The 23,555-nt window shown below is 39.7% G+C and overlaps 2 protein-coding genes across 2 annotated transcripts; one reads left to right on the top strand and one right to left on the bottom strand.

Annotated features, from left to right (window-relative positions):
- Nucleotides 1-888: 888 nt before the first annotated feature.
- Nucleotides 889-3,391, bottom strand: Tex13c (TEX13 family member C). The gene is made up of 2 exons (NM_001195270.1): nucleotides 1,372-3,391; nucleotides 889-1,066 (listed from the first exon to the last, which is right to left on the bottom strand). The coding sequence occupies exon 1, from the start codon at nucleotides 3,217-3,219 to the stop codon at nucleotides 1,393-1,395; it is 1,827 nt and encodes a 608-aa protein (NP_001182199.1). The 5' UTR covers nucleotides 3,220-3,391; the 3' UTR covers nucleotides 889-1,066; nucleotides 1,372-1,392.
- Nucleotides 3,392-4,602: 1,211 nt separating this feature from the next.
- Nucleotides 4,603-4,851, top strand: Mrps36l1 (mitochondrial ribosomal protein S36 like 1). The gene has a single exon (XM_017602223.1). It carries the CDS (start codon nucleotides 4,603-4,605, stop codon nucleotides 4,849-4,851), a length of 249 nt encoding a protein of 82 aa, XP_017457712.1.
- The last annotated feature ends 18,704 nt before the right edge of the window (nucleotides 4,852-23,555 follow it).

Genomic DNA, 23,555 nt, shown 5'->3' with positions numbered 1-23,555 from the left:
ATGCACTAGTTCTATTTTTCATTTAATTAGTTCAGACCAGAGAAGCACCATCCATGTATAGCACTATGATGGTTCTGCTGTTGCTTTCCATTCACTATTAATAGGAAAGGACCTTAGAATATGGGCAGTTTGGTAATGAGGCCAGATTAAATACCTAAGTACTTTGTTCAGGATAACTCAGGCAGGAGGGTGAGTGAGTAGCCAGGAAAATATCTGTAACACAAGACAGGGGAAATAGTAGAAGGTTCAGAAAAGCCTTGCCTCCATTTTCATGAGTCTACTTTTCTGATCTTGTCCCTGATCATTTGCCCTGTTTTGGGACCAAGAAGAGGAACAGTTTGAGTGTATCGGTCTTTCATTAAACTCTTTAATTTTGACTCTAAATATGACTACAAATATGGATCTGCACTGTATTTCTATCCAGAAAATAGATGGCACCTTATTTTTCCAAATTATATTCTCACATGCAATCTAGCTAGCTCATCCAAAATCATCATGTGAGCACAAGAAAATACAATAAGTTCCATCTCCTAGCAAACATTAAACAATAGCAAGTGTTTCATGATTTGCATCTCTGCATGCCTTTCCAAGTTAATTCATTGTCCCAGAAAAAATTATTTCACTATCCAGCCCCTAGCCCCAATAATTACCAAAGACTATCCTCTTTCCCAATTGATCATGCTTCTTGTCTCAAGTCAATGTGAATCACACTGATGAGGTTCCATTAAAATCAAGGTTTTGTTTTTTAGCTCTTAGGGATTATTTTAATGGTGTATGTGAAGCTTCTTCAGCAACACTTATGGCAGGGCTTAGACACATAAATATGACATCCCCATTAAACAGAATACAAAGAAGAAGCAAACATAAACACTAATCTTTTCAGAAATGTGGTGTTACAAATGCAACATTGATTTTATTGTAAAATCATATGGCTGCTACTGGTCAAATGTATGCTTTTAAGAAAATGAAATTAAGAAGAAAAGAGTGAAGAATGTTTTTTAGAGGATTCATGAGAAGTTTCTCGGAGATGTCATAGAATCCGGAGCAGCCATACCAACTCCACCATCTGCAAAATAATGATAAAATTATTAGTCACAATTTAAGAACTTGATGTGACATTCCAAAATATTTCTTAATTGCTTCAAATAAGTTAATAAAATAAGAATATAAGTATGGGTACATTTGCATGTATATGTGCCTTCCCATAATGATTGAGTAAAAGTAGTTAAATTGGAAAGTAGGATAAGGAATTTTCATCTTTCTCTATACTTTTATGCATTTAATTTTGCTTTAAAGTTACAATTGGATCAGAAGACGGATGGGTGGATCTTAAAAAGTTGGTTTTCCCTTTGGAGTGTGTCTATTACCTACCTTCCTGAAATAATGAGTTTGTTATGGATCACCATCTTTTCTTTCCAGTTGAGCACTTGCTTTTGCACATTTATAGCAACCCTTGCATGAGCGATTCACAGCTTTACATGATGAACAGACAGAATTCACTGAAGTACGGTGTGAGAGGGGTTTTTCATGTTGCTTGGATTCAGAGGATTTTGTCCCTTGAGGTTGCTTGGATTCTAAAGCTTTTATCTCCTGAGGTGGCTTGACCTTTTGCTTTGGAGCCAGTTGGGTTTTAGGGCCTTTATTCGTAAAATAACTTTTACATTTTCCCGGGTGGTTTGCTTGGACCTTGTTTGGCTCTTCCTTCTGGCTCTGGCTCTTGATAGTCCCCTGTGGCACTGTCTGAGTTTTCTTCTCATTAGGACTCCCACCAGTAGCCAGGCCTGTCATCTGCTGAAAAGTGTCTTCTTTCTGGACATTTCTGATTCCTTCTCCCAGGTTAGCCACCCTCTGGTGTATCTTTGTATCGTCTTTCTTGTTGCAGCTAACTTTGTTTCCCAGGTCAGGCTTCCTCAAGAGAATCCCTGGATATTTTTTCAGGGAAGGTGTGGTTTTGTTCCCTGAGGTATCTGTCTCCTTGGAAATTGTCACAGAAACACTTTTGTTGTTGTGGCAGATGCTCTCTTTCGAGTCAGCCACCTTCTGGGAAGTTCCTAGACATTTCTTCTGGGTGGAGCTGCTTTTTTTCCCCTGTGCAGCTATCCCCTGGGGCATTACTGATTCTTCCTTTGTGCTGGGATTACTGTTGACCTCCACTGCAGGTGTTTTCTGGTGTATCACTAGATTTTTCTTCTCAGTGGCTGCCATCATCCGGGGTTTGGCATCATTTTCCTTGTGGCTGTTCTTGCTGCTGTCCCTATGGAGAGATGTTCCTTGAGATTTCTCTGGGCCTTCTTCTTCACTGTGGCTTACATTGTCTGTCAGGTGACTTAGATCTTGGAGGATCTCAGAACATTCATTCTCCCTATGGCAGATTTGATCCCAAGTGGGAGCTATTGTTTCCTGGGAACCCAATGTAACCCACAAGCCAGCTGGGTAGATTCCTGAAGGAGGTATGTGAGGTAAAGCTGTGGCCATGGCTGCTGCTGTTGCTCCTGTGTCCATTAACACTGAACATGGTACAGGTGTTGAATATGGGACTCCTAAGGAGAATGGTGCATTGAGTGGTAGTGGATGCAGCACAGGCATTCGAAGAAAGGGATGCACTGCTTGGACCCAAGAACTTGGAAGTCCAGGTACGCAAGACAAGATTGTCATCTGAGCCTGCAAATGGGACCTATTCTGGGATTCCAGTTCCTCTTCCTCAAGCGACCACATTGATGTTCTACGGTGCTCCATTGTAGGTTCAGGTACAACAGCCAACGCAGATCTCTCTGCTTGGAGCAGCCTCCCACGAAGTATTTCCCGCTCATCCATTGCCTCCTGGAGCGCAACCTGTGTAGACAGAAGTTGAGCGGCTGCCTGGTCCCTCTCTTCTCGCAACCTCTGTAGTTCAGAGACCAGAGTCCAGGAAGCTGACTCATGCTCTCCCACCTGGTCCTGCAGCCTCCAAACTCTACGTGCCTGCTGCTCACGCTGCCTGGCAGCCACTCTCACGCTCAAAGCCAAAGCGCTCCAGGTACAAGCCCTCTTGAAGCAGCGTGGCACTTTGGGGTCGACAAGGATGGTTTGAAGCTGATCTTCTATCTCATTCCAAGACTGAGAGTGAAAGGTCATATAGAATTCAGGACCCCCTCCATTCACAAGGACTTCATTATTAATGAATCTGATTACTTCAGTATGGCGGAAGCCACTACTCTGGTCCCCAAATTCGACTGCCATGGCTGTTGCACCTTAGCCAAATAACATTCTCATGAACCTCCACTATGGTCACTGAAAAAGGTACCATACATGTGACCAAATTGTTACCCCCTTGCCTCCAGACTCAGTCCTACTTTAGCCTTTGTCCAATACTCATTTCCTATGTGACTCCTCCTCTCCGTCCTTCCTTCCGACAAAAGCCAAGCTGATCTTCTGACCAAGCCCACCGTACTCAACTGTAACTGAAACTTAGTTAAGGAATACGTCACAAAGGGAGAAAAAGTTGAGTCATGCTGCAAGGCATTCTGGGAACAGCCATATTTATCCTTATACTGCCAACAAGAAGTACAGGCAGGGTAGATATTGTGGGAATTTCAGTGAGCACAGAAACAGATACGTATGCAGAAGAAGGTCTCTCTGGAGACTATAAGCTAGTGCATAACTCCCAGGAACTAAACCACCAACCAACGAATACACATGGAGGGACTAATGGCTCCAGTCGCAAATGTAGCACAGGATGGCCTTGTCCAATGGAAAGAGAGCCCTTGGTCCTGTGAAGGCTCAGTGCTACAGTGTAAAGGAATTAGGGCAGAGAGGCAGGAGAGAGTGGGTGGGTGTGTAAGGGAGCACCCTCATAGAAGGGGGGGATGGGATAGGGGGTTCCAGAGGGAAACCTGGAAAAGGATAACAGTTGAAATGTAAATAAAGAAAATGTCCAATAAAAAAATGAAGTCTTTAACAACATACCTGTTGCTGAAAATCAAGGTAGAATTTCTAGGATGGGAAAACGGTACAAGCAAGAGATAATGGGTTAGAGTTATAGCAAGGTAAAGCAAAATGGGGTTTCGTGTCTTCTAATTCACCAGGTGCAGGGGTATATTGTCAGAGACCTAAAACAGAAAGCTGAGTTTGCAAAGCTGGCATCAAGAAGACTAGAAAATGGAGTTCTCAGTAGGAGTAGTATATATATATATATATATATATATATATATATATATATATATATATATATATATAGAGAGAGAGAGAGAGAGAGAGAGAGAGAGAGGGAGGGAGGGAGGGAGGGAGGGAGGGAGGGAGGGAGAGAGAGATGCGCAGTTTGGGGACATTACAAATTTCAAATGAAAGTTTGAAAGTTAAAGGGAACAGTGATGAACAATACCATTTCATTGGCTGAGTAGGTGAGGAGGAAGAAGAAGCCAGGAGGTCTTCTAGGAAGACTAAAAGATAGGATCCCACAACAAAGGTGCATATCCTCAACCCATGAAAAAGGAAAAGAAAATTTCAGAACTTCACTCTCCAAACTAAAATTCTGTGATGGAATATTTGCAGCTGAAGTGAAGAATATTGGATGTCAAGAGTTTCTGAGACTCCCAAAAATTTTATGACTTATCAGGAGTCACAATGGGCAGCAGGACAGCTTCTGCCAGTAGGGTCATGAAGTCACATGTTCCTTTAATAAGGTTCCCTAACAAAAGAGTCAATCCTCAAAAGCTTTGGTATCTGCTGTGCTGTCTACCCTCTCACTATTCTGAAATTTCTAAAGGAAGTGTGTCACCAGAATTGGTGATGTATCACAGGCCACCAGACACTGCAGAAATAATAAAAGAATTACCTCAGAAATACAGAAGGAATCTTATCTCTCAAGATTAAATAGAATTTATCCAGCATGGAGGTCCAGAGTGATTATTATAGTTGTTGTTTGTCACAAGACAGAAGGATTATATTTATGATAAAGGACTTTCAAAACGTCAAATGAGCACTCATATAATAAACAACCTTAATAAACATTCTTTGAGCAAAATAAAGTATAGAACCTCCAGGTAGTCACTTGTATCTCCTACTTTATGTATTTTGGTCAGCTGCCCCACAAGCTGACCTGTACAAGTCTACGTTTTTAATGCTGAAAAGAAGTTTCTGAGTCTTTCTGTCAGCAACCATAAGCTTCAGGAAAAATGTTTTTTTTTTTCTTTTTTTTTCCCCATTTTTGTGTAAGAGGATAGAGACACTGGTCAACTCTTGCATAGTTCCTATCTCAGTAACTCTCACAAAAAAAGAACCTTCTATTTTCAAATGTAATACTAATTCCTACACATGTCATTTGAATACCAGCCTCTCATTTTTTGATCTCAAACCATACATTCTATCACAACTGACATTTTTCATCTATTTTCTTCCACTGCTATCTTTATCAATATTATTATGGCATGTTCAAGTTTCTCCCATACTGCATAATATTCTAGGGTTCATTTCTGTCTCTTAATTTCCACTACTGTAACTACAGAAAATATCAAAAGGGTACTATTTGTGGCTCTCCCTGCACAATAATCCAAGGTTCAAAATATCCACTTCTTCCAAACTGACTTTTCTGTAGCATAGATTAAGAAATAAAGTAAGAATAAATAAGCTACCAGGAAGAATGAAAATCAATAGCCTACTATTCCCTTATTAAAATCAATTCCCCCTCTATTTTTCTAAACCACAGACTGTATTAATTAAAATAAGGGTTATTGGAACACAAGTATTATGTTACATAGGATACAATCTGATAATGGGGCAACTACTACTAAGTAACTACTAGGTAACATATACACTTTAGAAAGGTGTGAAATTTCATCACATTGCTTAGAGCACAGTGTAAATTTAATCTTACATTTGAAATTTTCCACTTAATATTCTCAAGCCAAAGGATCCTAAAAGAAGTAAAAGTATGAAGATAAATAGAATATTGTAAAAGTGTCATTTTCATATCACCTCCCTACTAACTACTAAAGAAGTCCCTTTTTTGAGAATTTTGGATGTCAGATGGGATTTGAGTAAGGTGTCATAAGATTTACATGAGGATACAGAGAAGGAAAACAAATCTAAAGTTGTTAAATTGATGTGTCTATGTTATTTACCAGGCAAATGCATTGGCAAGATCTATAGTGGGTCATATTGTTCTGCCATATCCAGTTAAATCATATTACTCAATTCATTGGATAAATGTCTCTTGCATTTTTATACCACTGTGTTTTTAGAAGCTTGCATCTGGTCTCCACCTACCTGCCTTGTATATTCCTGCTATTTCCATGGATGCTCTTTGCTAGAGACACAATCTAGATACACATCTGATACTACCAGGAAGGCACCATGTGTGTACCAGCTTTTGTGATATTTCCAGGATCTACAATGCCTTCTGGGTGCTGAAAACATCATCTGCTTCTGATCAGAAACAAAACATATTCTGTACATGAAAGCAGGAACAATACTGTGCTTTACAAGTAAAATTACTTTGAAGCACAGACTGTTCAGAAATATGAAGCCCAGTATTAAAGGAAATATGAATGAATGTTAATAACAGCATCTAATATTTTATTTTGTGCCTTTACCATAAAAATGAAAATAAAAGTGAAATAGAAATATTTAATATGATCGTCAAATATTACTCATTTTATATATTTATCTGTAAAAATAAACAGATATCTCTTCCCAAAATAATGACATTCTGTTGCTTGCACCAGTTTTGATTATTATAAAAACCATCAGTGTTTTGCCAGACATAGTAAATTGTAACTATAAGGAGAGATGGTATCATCTCATCTTATGTACTATCTATGCAAATTGTTGAAATTATGAATAGCAACACATGTAGATTGTCAAATAATGTGTCAAGTTACTTAATGTACTTTTGGTGATACTACACGAAAGTAACATCAATTATGATATTCTACTTGACGAATTCATTGTGTACATGTAGTAAATGTTACTCACAATGATAGGTATACCCATTAGACTATTATTGCCTTAAAGCCACTTATTTTGATGACCATTGTTCATAGTGCCTGTGTATTGTTTCCCAAAGAGTAATTTCCCAATCTAGTACTTGTTATTCTGTTCTCTTTTAATTGTCAGTGGGTTAGAAATGTTACATTCTCCTTCATTAGGTATGTTTTAGTTGATAAAAAATAAAGAAGTAGCCATGTTCCCTATCTGTGATCTTAAATTTTGCTCTTCAGTATGGCAAAAACAATGGGTTATATTAACCCATTTAACTAATTCAACATTTATATTTTGATTTCAATATTAATCCATTACTGAATACAGAGCATTTACAAATGGCTGTATGAATGAATGCTGGATAAATAGAATACATATTTATATTATGTTTACCCATTTTATAACTTAATACCCATAATAAATATTCAATTGGGGCTGGAGGGATTGTTCAGCATTTAAGAGCACTGACTGCTCTTTCAGAGAGATGTCCGGAGTTCAATTCCCAGCAACCATATGGTACCTCCAAACCATGTATAATGGGATCTCATGCCCTCTTTAGATGTGTCTGAAGACAGCAACAGTGTACTCACATATAAAAGAAACAAATCTTAAAAAATTCTTCAATTAATAAATGTATATTTACAATTTACCAAATTTTCTAAAACATTTAACTCTTTTTAACTAGGGATAAAGTATGAAACTTAGAAATCCCAATATTTTTTTCATTCTTTATTCATGCCTTATAACTCCTTGCCTTCCTACTCAATCTTTAATGTTCTTGATACTTTATCCATTAGTCTAGCCTACTTAATCTTGCTACAGTTACGCAATGTTGCCCAGTTGTAAGTTTCAAGGAGTGTTGTCAACCCTTTTACTACTGGATCACTGAAATGTATTTGTTATTGATTATTACAGTCCTTTTCCTGAAACATGCTACTCTTCGCTTTCTGAGTATCACAGATTTTGACATCAAACTTATCTAGTTAATATGTATGCCTTCAATCAGAGAAAGGACTGAAAGAGCTTGAAGGGGCTTGAGACCCCATATGAACAACAATGCCAAGCAACCAGAGCTTCCAGGGACTAAGCCACTACTCAAAGACCATACATGGACTGACCCTGGGCTTCAACTGCATAGGTAGCAATGAATAGCCTAGTAAGGGCACCAGTGGAAGGGGAAGCCCTTGGTCCTACCAAGACTGAACCCCCAGTGAATGTGATTGTTGGGGGGAGGGCAGTAATTGGGGGAGTATGGGGAGGGAAACACCCATAGAGGAGGGGAGGGGGAGGGGTTAGGGGGATGTTGGCCCAGAAACCGGGAAAGGGAATAACAATCGAAATGCAAATAAGAAATACCTAAGTTAATAAAGATGGAGAAAAAAATTTAAAAAATATGTATGCCTTCAACTATTGCTTGTTTATTTTAAAATGAGATACTTTTCTTTCATTTCCTTAATATATATTGATGCGATGCTCTCTGGATTCTATATTGTTTCACTTTTTAATTTACACCTTTTCTCAGGACATCAGATTTATGCTAAAGCGTCCAAATACTATTGTAATAATGCTCACTCTACAGAATGTCTATAAACATAGTCTCTTATTCTAGTTCAAAATTTGTACTATATATTGAACTTCCTAAATGTCTTATGAATGCCTTAATGAATAAAACTGGATTTGTCCCATCCTCTCTTCCTGGAGTTATCTCTTTTCATCATCTGCTCAGCTAACCAAACTAGAAATTGTAAAGACAATGTGACTTCATCTCCTTCACTTCAACTCTCTTTTCACGGGCACTGTGTCATTCTTATGACATAGTCACAAGTTCTTGGACTTTTACCAATTTTACATTTAGTTGACCATTTTCCAAATCAACTGTCATAATTTCCTAGTACAATGATTTCATGGTTATTCTACAATCTTCATATATTTCCCTTTAAATTTATTTTCCAGACAATGTCTAGATAATATATTGTCAAAATTTTATATAAGTACTATCTTTAAATTTCCATTGTTCCTTATGCAATAATGCCTAAACACATTAATATCATATGAAAAATTTTAGGATTTCCTAGTAACATTGACAATCTCATTTTTATCCATTCCTCTACCTCTATTCAAGGAATGTTGAGCTAGTCTTAGTCCCTCTCACATGATTAATTTTCTCCCATTACCTTAGATACATTTATATTGTTTCTTCTGCCTGGATCTAAGTACTGTTCACTGAGTTATTTTTAAATATTACTTTTATACACAAAACTATAAACTTGAAGCTAAGATCTAAATATGAAATAGAATATAAGGTGTTTCTCTTTCTGGACATGAGTTATTTCACTCAATATAATTTTTTTGTAATTCTATCCATTTTCTTGAAAATGTGATTTAATTTTCCTTAATAACAGGAATATTCTTTTATATATATGTGGTAGAGTTTTCTTATCTAAACATTTTTTGATGTTTAACCTAATTCCATTTTCTAGTTATTATGAATAAATTAGTGTTAAACATAGATGTAGAAGTGTTTCTGTTATAGGATATTAAATGTGTTTATGCCAAGGAGTGGTATAGGTGGGTCACATGGCAATTCAAATTCTAGTACTTAAAGAAACTTCCGGAATGATTTTTAAATGTTTTATCTAGTTTACATTTTAGCAAACAATGTATACATGAGTTTCCTGCCCACCTCAATGCAAGCATTTGTGCTATTTTTATTGTTGTTTGTGGCAATTCTGACTGGAGAGAGGTAGAATTTGAAAGTAGTTTAACTTGCATTTCCCTAATTCTAAGGTAACTGAGTTCTTTTAAAAGTATTTCCTAGCATGTGCATTTCATCTTTTGAGAATTTTTCTATTTGGGTCCTGTATGTATGTATTATGTATGTATTATGTATGTATTATGTATGTATGTATGTATGTATGTATGTATGTATGTATGTATTTTTACACTCCAGATTTTATTCCACTAATGGTCTGACTGTTGCACAACCACCCCTCCTCCCTTTACCCTTGTCTCCACGAGGATGTCACCACCCCACCAGACTTCGAAACTCCCTAAGGCCTCCAATCTATTGAGCGTTAGTGCATCTTCTCTGACTGAAGCCAGAACTGGGAGTCCTCTGTATATATGTTGGGGGCTGAATATCAGCTGGTGTATGCTGACTGATGGGTGATCCAGTGTCTGAGAAATCTCAGGGGTACAGGTTTAATTGAGACTGCTGGTCCTCCTACAGGGTCACCCTCCTCTTCAGCTTCCTCCATCTTTTCCCTAATTCAATCACAGAGGTCAGTAGCTTCTGTTCATTGGTTGGGTGCAAATATCTGCATCTGATTCTTTCAGCTGCTTGTTGGGTCTTTTGGAGGGCAGTCATGTTAGACTCCTTTTGCGAGTACTCCACAGCCTCAGTAATGAGTAATGGTGTCAGGCCTTGGGTTCCCTCCTTGAACTGGATTCCCCCTTTGAGCCTGTCACTGGACCTTCTTTTCCTCGGGCTCTTCTTATGTCAATCCCTGTAGTTCTTTCAGACAAGAAAATTTATGCGTCAGAGTTTTGACTGTGGGATAACAATATCATCCTTTACTTGATGCCCTGTCTTTCTGCAGGAGGTGGCTCTACAAGTTCCCTCTACCCAATGTAGGGCATTTCATCTGGAGTCATTCCCCCTTTGAGTCCTCAGAAGCTCTCACCTCCCAGGTCTCTGTACTTTCTTGAGGGTTCTCCTAACCTCTCATAACTTATTTATTTTAATTGAGTTCTTTATTTCTTGCATTTACTAAAAATTATTTTATTCTTATATAATATATCATGATTATAGTTTCCTCTCGCTATAATACACAGTTCTTTTCCCCTTCCCCTTCCAACTCAATTTATTCCCTTTTCTGTATCTTATTAGAAAAGAACAGGCTTCTAAGAGATAACAATCAAATACAACAAAAAATATACAGTAAGTTAAAAAACCCACCATACTAAAGTTGGACAATCAAAACAAACTATAGTATAAGAACCCCAAGAGTAGGTACAAGAATAAGAGACTCGCTCAAGACACATTCAAATTCCCATGAAAATACTAGCCTGAAAGACGTAATATATGCACAGGAGCCTTTGTGCAGACTCTTGACAGCCATGGGCTTGCTGCTTCACTCACTGTTGGTTCATATGAACTTTGCTTACTTTATTTAGAGGCCCTTTTTCTCCTGGTATCCTTGAGCTCCTCTGGTTCTTAAAACTCTTTCTACCTCCTCTTCAAGTGGGGTTCCCTGAACTCTGAGGGGAGGGATTTGATAGGGACATCCCATGTAGAGCTAGGTATTCTAAGGTCTTTCAATCTCCACACTGATTTCTGAGTGCCCTATCATTAGTATACCATTAGAAGTCATTATATTGTTACATTTTTAGACCAGTTTTGGTTAAAACCCTAGGTCTCTTGGCTATCTTGTCTCTGGTTCTTTGTCATACAGGGAGTATTGGCTATGGGGTCCATCTTATAGAGTGGACCTTATGTCAAGTCAGATATTTAATTGCTTCTACAAGTTTTATGCCCTCATTGGTCTAGCATATTTTGCAGGTAGGGCAGATTATAGATCAAATTTTTGTAGCTGTGTGGTGTGTAAATTTCCCTTTTGGTAGTCTCCAGAGTACCCTCCCATACCAAAGACACTAGATCATATGAGTGATGGTTGTATGTAGACACTAGCTCACCCTCTCCATGTTCAATGAATTATGTATGTGTTGTGTCCAAAAGGGTTATGTACAGTCCAAGTAGTAACAACTGATGCTAGTGAGGGTGTGAACTAAAGGGAACCCTCCTTCATTGTTGGTTGAAGTACAAACTTGTGTAGTCACTATGGAAATTAGCATGATAATTCCTCAGAAAGTTGGGAATTAATCTACTTCATGATCCAGCTACACCACTCCTGGGCATATACCCAAAGGATGCTCCATCCGAACACACATACACTTACTCAATCATGCACATTGCTGCCCTATCCATCATAGTCAGAAACTGGAAACAAGCTAGACATCATCAACAGAAGAATGCATTAAGAACATGTGGTGCATTTAGAGAATGGAATATTACTCAGCTAATAAAACGATGTAATGAAATTATAGGCAAATTGATAGAAATAAAAAATATCATCCTGAGGGAGGTAACCCAGAAAGATAAGTTTGGTATGTATCTGCTTATACATAGATACTTCCCATAAAGTAAATATAACAAAGCTACAATCGATAGATCCAGAGAGAATGGGTATGGAAAAAAGGACTAGGATGGACACATGGATCTCCTTGCAAGGAAGAAATAGAATAGATTTTATGGATAAAATGGAGGCAAAAAGGGACTGGAATTAGAGGAACAGGTGGGGAGGGGGAGTGGAGATGGGATTGATGGAGGAAATACAGGAAGAGACAGCCAGAATTGTGGAGCATTTCAAAAATGGTATGGAAACTTAATGCAGTAGAAATTTCCTAAAATATTTGAAGGCAGGCATAAAGAAGTCTCCAAACAATGAGAACAGAGTACCAATTGGCTACCTCTTGTCATTAAAATGAAGCTTCTAGTACTAAGACTGGGTTAGACTCTGCTGAGTTGTTGGCCAAGGTGTCCCATGGAAATTAAAATCCCCAAATGTCACAGGCTGTTGCCAAGACAGTAGGTTGGTCTCTGCAAACTAACAGCAAAACTCCATTGCTGAAGTGTTATTTTTATAAGATTTGTGTTTTGAACTCTTTGTTTATTCCAGACACCAATCTTCTGCCAAATGAATAGATGATGAAGATGTTTCTCCATTCTGTAACTATTCTACAGAATTAAACAAAATAATTGGAGGTGAAATAGAGCACAGGTGAAATAAAAGAGATGAAGAATAATGAAGGCTAAAGAATTAACCAGCAAACAGATGGTGAAAGGAGGAGGTATTAGTTAATTTACATAAAATTATGTATGAAAAATCTTAACGGAAAACCCACAAGTTTTTAAGCAAACCTCAAATTTTATAAAAATGTTGAAAAACAAGAGTCCAGATGGAATTACATTACATAGGTGGACAACATTGCTCACAGGAAACAGAGATTATTAAATGAAAAATCACAGTGCAAGGAACTGGGTACCTCTGTCAGGGAGGTTAAAAACGCCTTCAAAATAGCTCAAATTATTGCCTTTGTCCTTGATAATGCACACAGACTACATGAAAAGTTCGTGTTGCTAGAGTATCAAATGCACTGACTTCGAGACATGGAAAAAAAATCTGAGACCGACTTGGGTATGTCATTCCTGCTACCTAAGTTACATAGTTTTGGAAGGTGCTCTATAAGATACTGAGGTACAAAAGACTTAAGTGGGCTTATCCTGTCCTGGATCTTGCATGATGCAATATGGATCTGACAGGAAAGATGTGACTACTGCTGCAGCAGTACACTCTTATGCAGTAAATTACCATTTTCTGATGGACTTTGAGGGAACTTCAGGCTTGGTACTATATATAACATTAGCCAAAAGCTCACAGTGAGGGATATCATAAGCCGTGGGGTAAATGTGATATTGCTTTAAAATTGACTTGTAAATATTTATATTTATGCGCATAGACCTAAGCTACTCTAAACCTTGGTGGAAGCTTTTTTTTTTTTTTTTTTTTTTTTTTTTACGGACTATGATTTTCTTTTTTTTTTCTTTTCTTTTTTATTAACGAGTATTTCTTTTTTTTTTCTTTCTTTTTTATTAACTTGAGTATTTCTTATATACATTTCGAGTGTTATTCCCTTTCCCGGTATCCGGGCAAACATCCCCCTCCCCCCTCCCCTTTCTTATGGGTGTTCCCCGCCCAACCCTCCCCCCATTGCCGCCCTCCCCCCACCAGTCTAGTTCACTGGGGGTTCAGTCTTAGCAGGACCCAGGGCTTCTCCTTCCACTGGTGCTCTTACTAGGATATTCATTGCCACCTATGAGGTCAGAGTCCAGGGTCAGTCCATGTATAGTCTTTAGGTAGTGGCTTAGTCCCTGGAAGCTCTGGTTGCTTAGCATTGTTGTACATATGGGGTCTCGAGCCCCTTCAAGCTCTTCCAGTTCTTTCTCTGAATCCTTCAATGGGGGTCCTATTCTGAGTTCAGTGGTTTGCTGCTGGCATTCGCCTCTGTATTTGCTGTATTCTGGCTGTGTCTCTCAGGAGCGATCTACATCCGGCTCCTGTCGGCCTGCACTTCTTTGCTTCATCCATCTTGTCTAATTGGGTTGCTGTATATGTATGGGCCACATGTGGGGCAGGCTCTGAATGGGTGTTCCTTCTGTGTCTGTTTTAATCTTTGCCTCTCTATTCCCTGCCAAGGGTATTCTTGTTCCCCTTTTAAAGAAGGAGTGAAGCATTCACATTTTGATCATCCGTCTTGACTTTCATTTGTTCTAGGCATCTAGGGTAATTCAAGCACTTGGGCTAATAGCCACTTATCAATGAGTGCATACCATGTATGTCTTTCTGTGATTGGGTTAGCTCACTCAGGATGATGTTTTCCAGTTCCAACCATTTGCCTACGAATTTCATAAAGTCGTTGTTTTTGATAGCTGAGTAATATAACATTGTGTAGATGTACCACATTTTCTGTATCCATTCCTCTGTTGAAGGGCATCTGGGTTCTTTCCAGCTTCTGGCTATTATAAATAAGGCTGCAATGAACATAGTGGAGCACGTGTCTTTTTTATGTTGGGGCATCTTTTGGGTATATGCCCAAGAGAGGTATAGCTGGATCCTCAGGCAGTTCAATGTCCAATTTTCTGAGGATCCTCCAGACTGATTTCCAGAATGGTTGTACCAGTTTGCAATCCCACCAACAATGGAGGAGTGTTCCTCTTTCTCCACATCCTCGCCAGCATCTGTTCTCCCCTGAGTTTTTGAACATAGCCATTCTCACTGGTATGAGGTGAAATCTCAGGGTTGTTTTGATTTGCATTTCCCTTATGACTAAAGATGTTGAACATTTCTTTAGGTGTTTCTCAGCCATTTGGCATTCCTCAGCTGTGAATTCTTTGTTTAGCTCTGAACCCCATTTTTTAATAGGGTTATTTGTTTCCCTGCGGTCTAACTTCTTGAGTTCTTTGAATATTTTGGATATAAGGCCTCTATCTGTTGTAGGATTGGTAAAGATCTTTTCCCAATCTGTTGGTTGCCGTTTTGTCCTAACCACAGTGTCCTTTGCCTTACAGAAGCTTTGCAGTTTTATGAGATCCCATTTGTCGATTCTTGATCTTAGAGCATAAGCCATTGGTGTTTTGTTTAGGAAATTTTTTCCAGTGCCCATGTGTTCCAGATGCTTCCCTAGTTTTTCTTCTATTAGTTTGAGTGTGTCTGGTTTGATGTGGAGGTCCTTGATCCACTTGGACTTAAGCTTTGTACAGGGTGATAAGCATGGATCGATCTGCATTCTTCTACATGTTGCCCTCCAGTAGAACCAGCACCATTTGCTGAAAATGCTATCTTTTTTCCATTGGATGGTTTTGGCTCCTTTGTCAAAAATCAAGTGACCATAGGTGTGTGGGTTCATTTCTGGGTCTTCAATTCTATTCCATTGGTCTATCTGTCTGTCTCTGTACCAATACCATGCAGTTTTTATCACTATTGCTCTGTAATACTGCTTGAGTTCAGGGATAGTGATTCCCCCTGAAGTCCTTTTATTGTTGAGGATAGCTTTAGCTATCCTGGGTTTTTTGTTATTCCAGATGAATTTGCAAATTGTTCTGTCTAACTCTTTGAAGAATTGGATTGGTATTTTGATGGGGATTGCATTGAATCTGTAGATTGCTTTTGGTAAAATGGCCATTTTTACTATATTAATCCTGCCAATCCGTGAGCATGGGAGATCTTTCCATCTTCTGAGGTCTTCTTCAATTTCCTTCTTCAGAGGCTTGAAGTTCTTATTGTACAGATCTTTTACTTGCTTTGTTAAAGTCACACCAAGGTACTTTATATTATTTGGGTCTATTATGAAGGGTGTCGTTTCCCTAATTTCTTTCTCGGCTTGTTTCTCTTTTGTATAGAGGAAGGCAACTGATTTATTTGAGTTAATTTTATGCTCAGCCACTTTGCTGAAGTTGTCTATCAGCTTTAGTAGTTCTCTGGTGGAAACTTTGGGATCACTTAAATATACTATCATATCATCTGCAAATAGTGATATTTTGACTTCTTCTTTTCCGATCTGTATCCCCTTGATCTCCTTTTGTTGTCTGATTGCTCTGGCTAGAACTTCAAGAACTATATTGAATAAGTAGGGAGAGAGTGGGCAGCCTTGTCTAGTCCCCGATTTAAGTGGCTTTTACTATGTTCAGGTATGGGCCTTGAATTCCTATTCTTTCCAGGACTTTTATCATGAAGGGGTGTTGAATTTTGTCAAATGCTTTCTCAGCGTCTAATGAAATGATCATGTGGTTTTGTTCTTTCAGTTTGTTTATGTAATGGACCACATTGATGGTTTTCCGTATGTTAAACCATCCCTGCATGCCTGGGATGAAGCCTACTTGGTCATGGTGGATGATTGTTTTGATGTGCCCTTGGATTCAGTTTGCCAGAATTTTGTTGAGTATTTTTGCGTCGATATTCATAAGGGAAATTGGTCTGAAGTTCTCTTTCTTTGTTGTGTCTTTGTGTGGTTTAGGTATAAGAGTAATTGTGGCTTCGTAGAAGGAGTTCGGTAGTGGTCCATCTGTTTCAATTTTGTTGAATAGTTTGGATAATATTGGTATGAGGTCTTCTATGAAGGTCTGATAGAATTCTGCACTAAACCCGTCTGGACCTGGGCTCTTTTTGGTTGGGGACCTTTAATGACTGCTTGTATTTCCTTAGGAGTTATGGGGTTGATTAACTGGTTTATCTGTTCCTGATTTAACTTCGGTACCTGGTATCTGTCTAGGAAATTGTCCATTTCCTGAAGATTTTCAAGTTTTGTTGAATATAGGTTTTTATAGTAAGATCTGATGATTGTTTGAATTTCCTCTGAATCTGTTGTTATGTCTCCCTATTCATTTCCGATTTTGTTAATTTGGACGCACACTCTGTGTCCTCTCGTTAGTCTGGCTAAGGGTTTATCTATCTTGTTGATTTTCTCAAAGAATCAACTTTTGGTTCTGTTGATTCTTTCTATGGTCCTTTTTGTTTCTACTTGGTTGATTTCTGCTCTGAGTTTGATTATTTCCTTTCTTCTACTCCTCCTGGGTGTATTTGCTTCTTTGTGTTCTAGAGCTTTTAGGTGTGCTGTCAAGCTGCTGACATATGCTCTTTCCTGTTTCTTTCTGCAGGCACTCAGTGCTATGAGTTTTCCTCCTAGCACAGCTTTCATTGTTTCCCATTAGTTTGGGTATGTTGTACCTTCATTTTCATTAAATTCTAAAGAGTTTTTAATTTCTTTCTTTATTTCTTCCTTGGCCAGGTTATCATTGAGTAGAGCATTGTTCAATTTCCAAGTATATGTGGGCATTCTTCCCTTATTGTTATTGAAGACCAGTTTTAGGCCGTGGTGGTCCGATAGCACACATGGGATTATTTCTATCTTTCTGTACCTGTTGAGGCCCGTTTTTGGACCAATTATATGGTCAATTTTGGAGAAAGTACCATGAGGAGCTGAGAAGAAGGTATATCCTTTTGCTTTAGGATAGAATGTTCTATAAATATCCGTTAAGTCCATTTGGCTCATGACTTCTCTTAGTCTGTCTACATCTCTGTTTAATTTCTGTTTCCATGATCTGTCCATTGATGAGAGTGGGGTGTTGAAATCTCCCACTATTATTGTGTGAGGTGCAATGTGTGTTTTGAGCTTTAGTAAGGTTTCTTTTACATACGTAGGTGCCCTTTTATTGGGGGCATAGATATTTAGGATTGAGAGTTCATCTTGATGGATTTTTTCTTTGATGAATATGAAGTGTCCTTCCTTATCTTTTTTGATGACTTTTAGTTGAAAATTGATTTTATTTAATATTAGAATGGCTACTCCAGCTTTCTTCTTCTGACCATTTGCTTGGAAAATTGTTTTCCAGCCTTTCACTCTGAGGTAGTGTCTGTCTTTGTCTCTGAGGTGTGTTTCCTGTAGGCAGCAGAATGCAGGGTCCTCGTTGCGTATCCAGTTTGTTAATCTACGTCTTTTTATTGGGGAGTTGAGGCCATTGATGTTGAGAGATATTAAGGAATAGTAATTATTGCTTCCTGTTATATTCATATTTGGATGTGAGGTTATGTTTGTGTGCTTTCATTCTCTTTGTTTTGTTGCCAAGACGATTAGTTTCCTGCTTCTTCTAGGGTATAGCTTGCCTCCTTATGTTGGGCTTTACCATTTATTATCCTTTGTAGTGCTGGATTTGTAGAAAGATATTGTGTAAATTTGGTTTTGTCATGGAATATCTTGGTTTCTCCATCTATGTTAATTGAGAGTTTTGCAGGATACAGTAACCTGGGCTGGCATTTGTGTTCTCTTAGGGTCTGTATGACATCAGTCCAGGATCTTCTGGCCTTCATAGTTTCTGGCGAGAAGTCTGGTGTGATTCTGATAGGTCTGCCTTTATATGTTACTTGACCTTTCTCCCTTACTGCTTTTAATATTCTTTCTTTATTTTGTGCGTTTGGTGTTTTGACTATTATGTGACGGGATGTGTTTCTTTTCTGGTCCAATCTATTTGGAGTTCTGTAGGCTTCTTGTATGCTTATGGGTATCTCTTTTTTTAGGTTAGGGAAGTTTTCTTCTATGATTTTGTTGAAGATATTTACTGGTCCTTTGAGCTGGGAGTCTTCACTCTCTTCTATACCTATTATCCTTAGGTTTGATCTCATTGAGTCCTGGATTTCCTGTATGTTTTGGACCAGTAGCTTTTTCCGCTTTACATTATCTTTGACAGTTGAGTCAATGATTTCTATGGAATCTTCTGCTCCTGAGATTCTCTCTTCCATCTCTTGTATTCTGTTGGTGAAGCTTGTATCTACAGCTCCTTGTCTCTTCTTTTGGTTTTCTATATCCAGGGTTGTTTCCATGTGTTCTTTCTTGATTGCTTCTATTTCCATTTTTAATTCGTTCTACTGTTTGATTGTGTTTTCCTGGAATTCTTTCAGGGATTTTTTCGATTCCTCTCTGTAGGCTTCTACTTGTTCTCTAAGGGAGTTCTTCACGTCTTTCTTGAAGTCCTCCAGCATCATGATCAAATATGATTTTGAAACTAGATCTTGCTTTTCTGGTGTGTTTGGATATTCCATGTTTGTTTTGGTGGGAGAATTGGGCTCCGATGATGCCATGTAGTCTTGGTTTCTGTTGCTTGGGTTCCTGCGCTTGCCTCTCGCCATCAGATTATCTCTAGTGTTACTTTGTTCTGCTATTTCTGACAGTGGCTAGACTGTCCTATAAGCCTGTGTGTCAGGAGTGCTGTAGACCTGTTTTCCTCTCTTTCAGTCAGTTATGGGGACAGAGTGTTCTGCTTTCGGGCGTGTAGTTTTTCCTCTCTACAGGTCTTCAGCTGTTCCTGTGGGCCTGTGTCTTGAGTTCACCAGGCAGCTTTCTTGCAGCAGACAAGTTGGTCTTACCTGTGGTCCCGAGGCTCAAGTTCGCTGGCGGGGTGCTGCCCACGGGCTCTCTGCAGGGGCAGCAACCAGGAAGACCTGTGCCGCCCCTTCTGGGAGCTTCAGTGCACCAGGGTTCCAGATGGCCTTTGGTGTATTCCTCTGGCGTCCGAGATGTGTGCACAGAGAGCAGTCTCTTCTGGTTTCCCAGGCTTGTCTGCCTCTCTGAAGGTTTAGCTCTCCCTCCCACGGGATTTGGGTGCAGAGAAATGTTTATCCGGTCTGTTTCCCTCATATTCCGGCGGTGTCTCAGGCAGGGGTCCTGCTGCTCCTGGGCCCTCCCCCACGGGAGCCCAGAGGCCTTATACAGTTTCCTCTTGGGCCAGGGATGTGGGCAGGGGTGGGCAGTGTTGGTGGTCTCTTCCGCTCTGCAGCCTCAGGAGGGCCCACCTGACCAGGCGGTGAGGCCTCTTTCCCAAGGGGTCTGGGAGCAGAGAGCTGCTGCAGGCCGGGATCTGAGGGCATGGGACCTCCTGCAAACACAGGACGTGCCCAGTCCTAGATGAACTCTGCCTCTGTGTGTCCCGATCTCACCAGGCAGCTCTCTTGCAGCAGACAAGTTGGTCTTACCTGTGGTCCCGAGGCTCAAGTTTGCTGGCGGGGTGCTGCCCACGGGCTCTCTGGGGTGGCAGCAACCAGGAAGACCTGTGCCGCCCCTTCCGGGAGCTTCAGTGCACCAGGGTTCCAGATGGCCTTTGGTGTTTTTCTCTGGCGTCCGAGATGTATGAACAGAGAGCAGTCTCTTCTGGTTTCCCAGGCTTGTCTGCCTCTCTGAAGGTTCAGCTCTCCCTCCCACGGGATTTGGGTGCAGTGAACTGTTTATCCGGTCTGTTTCCCTCAGGTTCCACCGGTGTCTCAGGCAGGGGTCCTGCCCCTCGAGTATTTCTTATATACATTTCGAGTGTTATTCCCTTTCCCGGTTTCCGGGCAAACATACCCCTCCCCCCTCCACTTCCTTATGGGTGTTCCCCTCCCAATCCTCCACCCTTGCCGCCCTCCCCCCAACAATCTACTTCACTGGGGGTTCAGTCTTAGCAGTACCCAGGGCTTCCCCTTCCACTGGTGCTCTTACTAGGATATTCATTGCCACCTATGAGGTCAGAGCCCAGGGTCAGTCCATGTATAGTCTTTAGGTAGTGGCTTAGTCCCTGGAAGCTCTGGTTGCTTGACATTGTTGTACATATGGGGTCTCGAGCCCCTTCAAGCTCTTCCACTTCTTTCTCTGATTCCTTCAACGGGGGACCTATTCTCAGTTCAGTGGTTTACTGCTGGCATTCGCCTCTGTGTTTGCTGTATTCTGGCTGTGTCTCTCGGGAGAGATCTACATCCGGCTCCTGTCAGCCTGCACTTCTTTGCTTCATCCATCTTGTCTAATTGGATGGCTGTATATGTATGGGCCACATGTGGGGCAGGCTCTGAATGGGTGTTCCTTCTGTGTCTGTTTTAATCTTTGCCACTCTATTCCCTGCCAAGGGTATTCTTGTTCCCCTTTTAAAGAAGGAGTGAAGCATTCACATTTTGATCATCCGTCTTGAGTTTCTTTTGTTCTAGGCATCTAGGGTAATTCAAGAATTTGGGCTAATAGCCACTTATCAATGAGTGCATACCATGTTTGTTTTTCTGTGGTTGGGTTACCTCACTCAGGATGCTATTTTCCAGTTCCAACCATTTGCCTACGAATTTCATAATGTCATTGTTTTTGATAGCTGAGTAATATTCCATTTTGTAGATGTACCACATTTTCTGTATCCATTCCTCTGTTGAAGGGCATCTGGGTTCTTTCCAGCTTCTGGCTATTATAAATAAGGCTGCTATGAACCTATTGGAGCACATGTCTTTGTTATATCTTGGGGAATCTTTTGGGTATCTGCCCAAGACAAGTATAGCTGGATCCTCAGGCAGTTCAATGTCCAATTTTCTGAGGAACTTCCAGACTGATTTCCAGAATGGTTTTACCAGTCTGCAATCCCACCAACAATGGAGGAGTGTTCCTCTTTCTCCACATCCTCGCCAGCATCTGCTGTCACCTGAGTTTTTGATCTTAGCCATTCTCACTGGTGTGAGGTGAAATCTCAGGGTTGTTTTGATTTGCATTTCCCTTATGACTAAAGATGTTGAACATTTCTTTAGGTGTTTCTCAGCCATTTGGCATTCCTCAGCTGTGAATTCTTTGTTTAGCTCTGAACCCCATTTTTTAATAGGGTTATTTGTCTCGCTGCGGTCTAACTTCTTGAGTTCTTTGTATATTTTGGATATAAGGCCTCTATCTGTTGTAGGATTGGTAAAGATCATTTCCCAATCTGTTGGTTGCCGTTTTGTCCTAACCACAGTGTCCTTTGCCTTACAGAAGCTTTGCAGTTTTATGAGATCCCATTTGTCGATTCTTGATCTTAGAGCATAAGCCATTGGTGTTTTGTTCAGGAAATTTTTTCCAGTGCCCATGTGTTCCAGATGCTTCCCTAGTTTTTCTTCTATTAGTTTGAGTGTATCTGGTTTGATGTGGAGGTCCTTGATCCACTTGGACTTAAGCTTTGTACAAAAACTAATCGTCTTGGCAACAAAACAAAGAAAGGAAGCTTCTTTTTTCAAAGGACATCACTCAACGGAGAAATACATTACTGGTCAAACACTTGGACTAAAAGACTGCGTGTGTAGCCTCAAACACAACATCTATCTTGACCTTACTAGCAGCAACAAGCCTCTAAAACCATTAGGAAAGAGTAAGCAAAAAGAATGTAAGAGCCTGAAATGCAGAGGAGTGCTATTTAATTCATCTCTTCACATCATAGAAAATTAGACTGATCATTTTGCGTAAGAGGGCCCCTTTAGTACTGTTAATTTAGCTATTTGCTACCACAAAGACCTTAGTATCAATAAACCAACTTGGAATGTGTACTGGCTAGTTTTGTGTGTCAACTTGACACAAGCTGGAGTTATCACAGAAAAGGAGTCTCACTTGTGGAAATGCCTTCATGAGACCCAGCTGCAAGGCATTTACTCAACTGGTCATCACGGAGGGAGGACCCAGCCCATTGTGGGTGGTGCTGTTCAGGGGCTGGTAGTCTTGGGTTCTATAAGAAAGCAAGCTGAGCAAGTCAGGGTAAGCAAGCCAGTAAGTGACATCCCTTCATGGCCTCTGCATCAGCTCCTGCTTCCTGACCTGCTTGAGTTCCAGTCCTGACTTCCTTTGGTGATGAACAGCAATGTGGAAGTAAACTGAACAAACCCTTTCCTCCCCAATTTGCTTCTTGGTCAGGATATTTGTACAGGAATAGGAACCCTGACTAAGACAGAAGGTGAAGTGTGATCTAAGGTCTTTGAAAATATATGTAGAAAACATTCAATATCTGTGTCAGAGAAGTGTTTATCCTTATGAGACAAAAAAGCTTGCATATATCTACCCAGAGACATTTATACCCAGCATCAGGGTACCTTCACATGTTCCTCAGTATTTGTGTGCTCCAGAATCCCCCTTCAGAAATAATAAAACTTTTATTCCTTTGCAAATTAAAAATTACACAAAGTATTATCTTGCCAGTATAGAGGAGGCAAAGGAATAGAAAAATGGGATGATACGAGAAAATGATGACTCCAAGACTGTGCTATAGCCATAATAAGAATTTTCAATTTCTCTGCATATATACTTTGTGGCCTTTAATAACATTTTCTAAACTGATAAGTATATGAAACACATCGGTCAGACATACAAAATATACATTACGTTGATTTCTCATTTGGAAAACTACAGTTCTGGGAGAGAAGTAAGACAGGATATCTTTTTTATCGCCTATTTTTGTCATGTGAATATATTGATCTCATGGTGTTGAGAAACAATAGTCTGTCCTTCTTTTCTCATGGGATGTAGTACATGTAAATGGGTAGCAAAGGGCACCACAAATAAGTGGTAATGAATAAATAGATACATTCCTTCACTCAAATTCTGCTATGTAATTAGGTTTATGTATATTCTTTCTTTTTTCAACATGTTTTTATTTTATTGGTTATTTTATTTATTTACATTTCCAA

The sequence above is a fragment of the Rattus norvegicus genome, chromosome X (genome assembly GCF_036323735.1).
Source record: "Rattus norvegicus strain BN/NHsdMcwi chromosome X, GRCr8, whole genome shotgun sequence".
Taxonomy (NCBI): domain Eukaryota; kingdom Metazoa; phylum Chordata; class Mammalia; order Rodentia; family Muridae; genus Rattus; species Rattus norvegicus.
This window is presented reverse-complemented; position numbering and strand designations above follow the sequence as displayed.